At 41.0% G+C, this 8,963-nt stretch overlaps 1 protein-coding gene across 1 annotated transcript; it reads right to left on the minus strand.

Annotated features, from left to right (window-relative positions):
- Positions 1–1,728: 1,728 nt before the first annotated feature.
- On the minus strand, positions 1,729–5,231 carry LOC130429954 (zinc finger MYM-type protein 1-like). Its single transcript, XM_056758808.1, has 4 exons — positions 5,201–5,231; positions 4,508–4,571; positions 4,277–4,330; positions 1,729–4,110 (listed from the first exon to the last, which is right to left on the minus strand). Exons 2-4 carry the CDS (start codon positions 4,559–4,561, stop codon positions 1,729–1,731), a joined length of 2,490 nt encoding a protein of 829 aa, XP_056614786.1. The 5' UTR covers positions 4,562–4,571; positions 5,201–5,231.
- Between the last annotated feature and the right edge of the window lie 3,732 nt (positions 5,232–8,963).

An 8,963-nucleotide genomic window follows, 5' to 3' on the forward strand; every position in this document is an offset into this window, starting at 1 on the left:
TCTATGTGATGTGCGTGTTCAAACATATTTTTATTCAATAAAATGTTAACACCAAATTTCCTTGTTGACCAATAGTTTTTGACATTATAGGGGAAGTCAAGCTTCCCTTGCAGTCTTAAAGAAATCCCCACTGCCACACACACAGGATGCAGACTGGTAGTGTACCTTATTCTTTGAAAGTCTGTCATGACCCTCCTCCTGCTTCTCACCCTCCTGGTGCTTATATTTGGAAGCCCCTCCCTTTTTATTGTCAATCTTGAGAGACAGAGAGAGACAGACTGACTTTTAGCCCAACTCTTATTAACTTAAGTTACACCACCTTACACATACATCTTGTCAACAAAGCACATGAAATCATCATAGATGACACAATAACAAACCTACACACATGCCTCCACATTAAGAAACAAGAGAGAGAGGGGGAGATAACTTTAAGTAAAGCATCTTTTGCGGCGTATTTTACACAAAATCTAAACCAAACGCGACAGCGCAGCAGGCTGAAACATGAGGATTAACAATTGAAGACGCGTCACGCTGAACCATTGCACATGATGGAATGTCTTTATTACTCTTTATTGCTCTCTTTCACAAGCTTATAAAACATAAGCACTTACGCTGATTGATGTCCTCATGAGAACGGTGCAAAGATACCTCAGACAATGCATTTGATGGTGATAATGTTGGTGATGGTAACGGTCAATAGAAAGTTTCTCCCCATGCTCACCCTGCAGCCATGATCCATAACCCCCAGGTGAACACACGCACACACACTAATGTAGACACCACACCCCCGGTTCCACCCACAGTAATGACGTCACAATGCGTGTGCACATACACAACAGTACAAGAAGAAGAAATGAAGTCAAACCCAATTTGTGGCTCCTACAGCACCAATTGGTGCAGTCAGTTACCTTTTCTTTGAAGCCTTCCCAGTCTGCCCCTGCTGCTCACTGTACTTTGATTTTGGGATGTGAGGACATTTGTTTGCCCTTGTGTGTCCTCCTTCTCCATCTCGATTGCACACAGTTTAATTTGGAGAGTTTTTTCAAATTCTGTTGCAATAAAATTGAAATGTTATGCAAACGTTTGTCTAATCATGTTTAACCTTACCAAATCTAACATTAGTCCCAATTGGACTTCGCTAACATTAGCAAATTAGGTAGCTAACATGAGCCAGAAAGCTAAGCTATTGCTAGCCAGGTACCTAGCAAAATCCATTTTACACTTCTTTAAGTACGAGCAAAACCATTTAATCTGGTATGTAACTACGTAACGTCAGCTAAAGTTAGGGTGTAACCAGGGGCGTAGCAAGCTTTTCAAAAGTGCGGGGGATGGATGTGGTTTGTTTGTTAACAATAAAAACGATGAATACAATGAAAGAAGGGTGCAAAAGGTATAACATAAAAGATATAAAAACCTTCCCATTTAAATCAGTGATACAAGAAAAGTATAAAAACACACTCGAAACACACAAAAAATAAGTCAAAACTTTGTTTTGAAAATACACAACAGTAGACTTGCTAAAGAATAAGACTCAGAAATTCTTTAATAATCCCAGTGGGAAATTATTTTTGTTACAAACTCCAGATATACAAACAACATGTATTAAGAACAATATATATATATATATATATATATATATATATATATATATATAGGCTATATAACTATATACATGCAACCAACAACAACAAGCAACTGACCAATGAACATCTGACCAACTACCTCTCATTTAAAAGAACCAAAAGTGCTCTTTCTGCTCTCCTTACAGGAGACAAACTGTGCAGCAATATTTTTTCTGTTTACCCTGTCCAGCTTGTCTTTATGTACATGGCACATAGCAACACTGTTGAGGCGGATTTGGGTCATGGTGCTGCGTAGCCATGTTTTCAGCCTCCGGAGGCTGCTGAAACTCCTTTCTGACTCTGCTGATGACACAGGCACAACTAGGAGGAGTCGGGCTACTGTTTCGACTTGGTCAAAGAGACCACGGACCTCTGGATTCATCCCTTGAAGAACAGCAACAACTTCAGTACTAGACTGGAAGCTGTACTTCATTCTGAACAATGCAAGCTGAACTTTGAGGATGTCTGGGTTGATTTCTGGGTACTGTTGGACAACACCATGTATCTTTCCAGTCAAGAGAACTTGTTCCAGGTGCCTTAACATTTGCATTCCCTCCTGCTCAAATCTTTCTCTAAACTGCATGTCAGCAACATCCAGAACTTTGTAGAATTCAGTCCTGTAGTAGTCAGAAGGGGACACATGTACATGTGCAGGAGCACTACCTGTGAAGCGCTGAGGTGGGATACGAACACGAGGAGAGGCAATAGGAGTGAGATGGAGTGTCTCACACATCCTTGTTGCTTTCATGTAAAGTGCCTGAAAACTCTCTGTGTTTCTCTTTTTGCTGAAGCTTTCCTTAACACAGGCAACAGCTGAAAGCATTCCATCTAGGGTCTGTGTTCTGCGCTGGAGGGACATATTCAAAACCTCCAACTCCCCTGTGATCTCCAAAGCACACACAAGTCCAAGGACAACATTTCCCTGCTGAAATGTCTCATATAGCCCCTGTGCCTTACTAGCCGCATCAGACTCACTCACTGCCATCTCAGCCAAAGTCTTGATTATACACTCGTACTGGTTTAGCACAGTGCGGATGGCACTAGTGCGGACCGTCCACCTTGTTGGACACAGAGGTCTTATAGAGTGACATGGACCCTCAACCTCCTCAGACCTTGCAATTCCCTTAAATATGTCCTTCAGTTTCCCTGACTGCCCAAACAACACTCCCAACTCATTGACCCAATCCAGAGAATTGCGGATAAATATTGAGGCAGTACACGACCTCTGTGTTATTAGGTTAACACAGTGGGCAGCACAATGAACATAGGGAGCCAGAGGTTGTATTTTTCTTAAAATGGCCTGTGCTCCATTGTATTTGCCAGCCATATTTGCAGCGCCATCGTATGCTTGGCCACGCATCCCAGTGATGGGCAATTGTAGGCGCTGCAAAACATCCATGACTACTTTTGCTAAATTTTCTCCTGTTGTCAAAGAAACCTCATAAAGACCAATAAAATCTTCATGAGGGACTAAATCCTCGTCAACATATCTCAAACAGACTGCCTCTTGCTCTTTTCCAGACACGTCTCGTGTCCCATCCATCATCACAGAGTACTGCAGGTGTGGAACTGATCTGATGTTTTCAACTATTTCACTTATGATAACTCTGCTAAACAAAGTCAGGATCTCATTTTGAACCATAGCTGAAGTATATACATCCTTTCTACCACATGTCAACCACTTGGTTAGAGAGGGGTCATCCTCTGATTTGTACTTCAGAACCTGTTCAAAATTTCCCTCACCACATTCATGGCCCCTAAAAGGTAAGCCCTGCCTAGCCAACATCTGCACAGCACCAATGATTTTGAGAAGACATCCTCTTGCTTCTTCTTGCTGTTTCACACTCACTCTAGATAGCTGAACCTGTACTGATCGATCTTCATAGATGTGAGTAGTCATGGCTGTTTTATGACTTTCAGATCTCTCATGCACAGTAAATCGCTCAAGGGCTTTTTTCCAATTTTTAAACCCAGATGAAATGAATGCTGAATCAGCATTCTTGGCAAGAGGTGATGTCTCTGAGTTAAAGGCTTTGGAGCAGTAAAAGCACAATACACCCTCAACACCAGGACTCACATGGAGCCATGGACATTTCTGGTACCACTGAGTTTGAAAACTAAGAGTATATTTAGGCAAGGACTGTTTAGCAATTAATTTTGGATCTGGTTGATTGGGCTTACTGAACTGATGGCGAGTGACATCCACGTCTGAGTTCTCTGCTCTTCTCTCTACCATTTCATCTTCATCCTTATCCTCTCTGACCTCTCCCTCACTCTGCTCTTCCTGTCTGCCTGCTTCTTGTCTGTCTGCTTCTTGTCTGCCTGCTTCTTGTCTGCCCGCTTCGTGTCTTCCTGCTTCGTGTCTGCCCGCCTCGTGTCTGTCTGCTTCTTGTCTGTCTGCTTCTTGTCTGTCTGCTTCGTGTCTGCCTTTTTGTCCCTCTTCATCTCTGTCTTCCTGAATCCTGGCCACAACCTCACATACACCCTAATCAAAACATTTGAAATGAAATTGTGAATTTGATATAAACCCACACGCGAGCACCTGGGATAGAAATAAGCACCACCCATGACACAAACACACGCAAGCACACAGGACCTCTCTTCCTTCATTGACCTCTTTCACAAACTGTAACATTCATTTCATTGCCCACCTCTGAACCTTCCTGTGCTCTCTCTGAAACTGATGCCTCCAGCAACTTCCTCTCCTAACAAGGGTGCAGTGTTAGAGGAAAAGGGTGAAACAGTTACAGCAGTGGCACTAGCAAACCTCAGTGAATATTGAAAAATAATATAATGAAATAAATGCAAACAATATCTAATGGTAATAGGCTACTTGTGTTTAATCTCAACAACTTAAATTTTCAGCTTTCAACTTCACTTACAGGATTTCTCTTGAAAAAGCTGTCAATCTTCTCCTGCCTCTTTCTTTTCTGCATCTTAATTATACTGTGTGACAAAAAGACAGTGGTAAACTTGATAGTGAAATGGGTCTGACAGGACTGTGACTAAGACTGCTAAATTTTGCTTAATTGCGCCTTGAAAAGGGGAGATATAACAAACAAAAAAATACACACAAAACTTTTTCTCTGGTGGTATAAATAATGTAACAATTTACTGTTTTTAAACAATAAAATAATCTACACTTTTCTTTTATAGTTCTTCAACAGGTATGCAAACAATGAAATAATTTCTCACTTTTTTTTCCTCAACAGTCAAATACAACAGGTAAGTAGCCACAAAAGTATTCAGCTAATCAACAAACAATGCTCAAAATAATAAAAATCAATTGCACTGGCAATAAACTCATAAATACACTGCTTAACAGTGACAATTTGTCCCTCCTCCTCGTCAATTCCCTGCCTTCTTCATCACAGTTACTTTATACATTGCAAGCTACATACATAACCGGATTTGGCTAGCTTCTGAACAATATCCCAATTAGCAATTAGTATAAAAAACGAAAATATAATACAGAAAAGACTCGACAGGTCAACAAAACATATACTGAACATCATCCCCAACACATATCAAGCTTATTAAAAAAAAAATCGAAAACAAACACTCATTCAAAGTACCTGGAAAAGGGAGACGTAAATAACCATAAGATCCCGCCTCCTCAGCACGAGCGGACCGATAATTCAAACACACCAAGAGAGGCGGGACTTAAGGGAAAACAGCCAATCAACAGCCGGTCACACTCAGAACCGGTGTCATGTTTGAGAGGGAGGGGAGGCGAGGCAGCGAGCACAGACACAGAGCGGACACGGAGGAGTGCCTGCTGCGTTTGTTCAAAATTGCGGAAAAGCTGCAGAAAAGTGCGGGTGTTGAACCCCCTCACCGAGAAAAGTGTGGGTGTTAAAACACCCACATCCCCCACGGGTGCGACGCCCCTGGGTGTAACATACTTGCCACGTCAAAAAATTTGGCTCGGTGCACCAGCCAGGGTTTGCCTTTTCGCCATTCCACCAGCTTCTCGGTTTTTATCAGTCCTTGCAAGAAAATCTTTAAATGAAAAATCCGGGACACAGTCGAGGGCCAAAATAGTATAGGCCCCTCTATCCTCACCCTCATTCCATTCAAGTAAGACATAGCGGATCTCCAATGTTGATATCGCCATTTTTTCTCCCAGCCGGTTTCTTTCGCCGCATGCGGATGACGTCATCAACTAGAAAACATTGCATTTTGCATTGCATTTGTTGGATGTAACGGTGAATGTGTGGATGTGTATGAGCTGTAATGTGAATCTGGAAGTGACTTGAAATTGGAAAAAAGGCTTGATTGACAAAATAAAAAACGACAAACCATTTTGTTGTACATTTCCTTCCTTTCCACTATCTTCATACAAGAAAGAATTGACCTTAAATGTTTCAGGAACACGTGTAGACATAGCTTTCCATCTCTTCTCACTTATTTGCCATAGTTAAATTCCATAACATGCCAATTACATCTGATACCAATTTCACATGTTCGTACATACATACGTTTTTTGCATTTTTTTTGTTTGTTAGTTATTGCCTTGATTTTAGAAAATATGAGCTAGGCATCATGTATGACAGTTGCCAAAGCGAGATATGAGCTACAAAATCACCAGATCCTGCCATGAGCTATATAGGAGACATATCTTGTATGTACATATAGGGCTTATAGGTGGATATGAAGAAGCAATACAGGAGACCTATATGGCCTGTATATGGACATATATGCACCTCAATTTTGCCTATATGTGGCATATATACGCATATAGGTTTCATATATGTGCATATATCCTCATATACTGTAGGTTCTTTCCATGTGGGAGTATGAAGACAAAGTATTTATCAATGTGTAAATTATAGAAACTAAAGTATATTGTTTGAGTCAAACTGTTGTCTGAATGCTGTCTGTTTTGAGACCTGTTAGACATGTGAATAAAAAATAAAACATTTCTTGGTTTGGACCAACGTCTATAATTTGTTTATTAAATAGAAAATACACCAGAAAAGTTTGAATGTTAAAGAACCGTTAACTAGTGTAAAGTAGGCTTGGTACATCATTTTCAGGGGTAAAAAAGAGAACTTATGGAAACCTTGATTTCTTCAGTCAATGTTTTCACACACTATCGAGGAGTGACTACGCTCTGCTTTGGTCTTTGTAGGCATTCTGAAGTAGTTGCTACAAACTGGCCACTCCTGCGTGATCAATGTGATGCTTTTCACTGACGCACATTTTATGGTAAAATAATCACTCAGAAACTTTGGTTATGAAAAGAATCAAATGGTTCCACAGTTTGCTCGTATAAGGACAGAAAATACAGTGCATGCTTATTTTTTATATAATAGTGTGTTCTTATAACTATCAGGCATATGCAGTCGCTTTAGACTGTCAGAAAAAAATGATCCTTATATGAACCTCTGTGATCATAACATGTTTGTTCTAATGATTTAAATGCATGTAATAATGCATTAGATTCAATTCTCCGCCTATATTGCATTTTTATATTGTAAACGTAAATAACTCTTGATTTATTCTTTAATGTGTTGCCTCCTGGCATATAATGTTTCACAGAACATGTGTTGAAGTACTGAAGGGACAAACTCTCACTTTGTGGCTCCTGGCGGAAATTTCTTGAACTAGTTTCACATGTAAACTCTCTTCCCCACCGGCGGCACTCAATGCGGCGGTAGAGAGCATTCTGGTTGACTACCTAGTGTTTGTTTTTTCACCTGAAAGTCTGAATGAACGGCAGAAAACTGGTTAAAGGTCTCATGAAGTGTGCTTGTTTATTGTTTTATATCGTTGTACAAGTTCTGCTTGTGACGTTCGCGTGGTTTTTACATTCAAAAACATCAAAATCAATAAGTAATAAGCTATTTTCTACACAGGTTGAGGCCAGCTCTGCAAAAGCTCGCTTTTAATGGGCGAGCTGCATTGAAGAATTAAGTAAACTAAGTAAACGCTCACTGCTATGATTGGATAACAGTTTGTGTAGTTGGAGCCTTATGTGAATTTGGTTGGAGACGTTACGTTAGGTTACACATTAGCACCATTCACAGTTTTCAGAGGGCATCAGTATTATCTGGAGACCTCCTGTGATTTATAAATGACCTCACATCAGTATTTAATGTGACGCATTCGCACAAGATGATATTACTCAAATTTACTCACATTTCCAGTATGTGATGGCATACTTCTCGTTTGGCTCTCAGCGGAGGCGGTCGCATTTTCTCACTCCCCGTCCTTGCCCATATTTTCCCTGCTTTGTCTCTTGTCTTGTCTCGTCTCATCTATTGAGAGACTCTCTCTGCACTGCACTCCAAACTTCGAAAATTATGGATGTGATCAACGCAATTGACACCATTTTCTCAACGAGAAAACTGGGTTCGGGGGAACCCCCTTGCCCTGACGGAACGTACGCAGCTGGTTACACAATGGACGGGTGGGAGAGATGGCGGATCGTGTGTCTGGCGGCTCTTTCAGTCGAGGATATCGAGGATATTTACCTATTTGGAACCATGATAACAGGTCTTGTGGTGATTGGATTAGGCTTTGCCCTGGGTTATCGAAAAATTCACAATACGGGAACAGCTGTCATAAGGCTGCCCGTATCGATTGAAGCTGTTCGAAGAGCGGTCAGCATTGAGACTGAGACTATTAACCGAAATATGGTCGTTATCAGGGAAATCCTAACAGCTCTGGGTAGAAAAATTTATAATATCGGAGATAAGAATCACCATTGAACCAATTGGACTATGAGGGCTGCCGTGACATGTTGGAATACGGTTTCCCGACTAAACAAATCACAATCTTATCTATTCGGCTCCCCTGCTCCAGAAACGGCCTTGGTAAATCTGGAGCTGGAAAATTTAACCCTGTGAGAGCACTGCAGTGAGACGGTCTTGCGTTCCTCCCCCACACAAAGACTCAGAACTATCACACACACAAAGACTTATCCCTCCCACTCCTCTGTATGATTTGAACCGCCAGCCTGACAAGCGGGTCTCTGAGAGGCACCGTAATGGCACTGGGCCAGATGGCTGCTGGTCGGAGCTGGATTATTTTACCCTGTTGCGAGTCTTGTCTATGGTGTATTATGTGTATCTGTTTTTTTCCCTCCACTTCCCTCATGTTTGCTGTATTTTTCTTCTTAAATCCATATCGTTACACTGTACTTGTTATATGTGTAATGACAATAAATTGAATCCAATCCAATCCAAAGACTTTGCGTATAGTTTGTATAATATAGGTGTATAATGATATATGATTGTGTCTGTCAGCTTTTGAGACCAGTGATCCTGAACCGGACAAAAGATCACTGCGATCACAGGTCTCAAACCTTTCGAGAGTTTCCATGAGATAAAA

The sequence above is a fragment of the Triplophysa dalaica genome, chromosome 10 (genome assembly GCF_015846415.1).
Source record: "Triplophysa dalaica isolate WHDGS20190420 chromosome 10, ASM1584641v1, whole genome shotgun sequence".
Taxonomy (NCBI): Eukaryota; Metazoa; Chordata; class Actinopteri; order Cypriniformes; family Nemacheilidae; genus Triplophysa; species Triplophysa dalaica.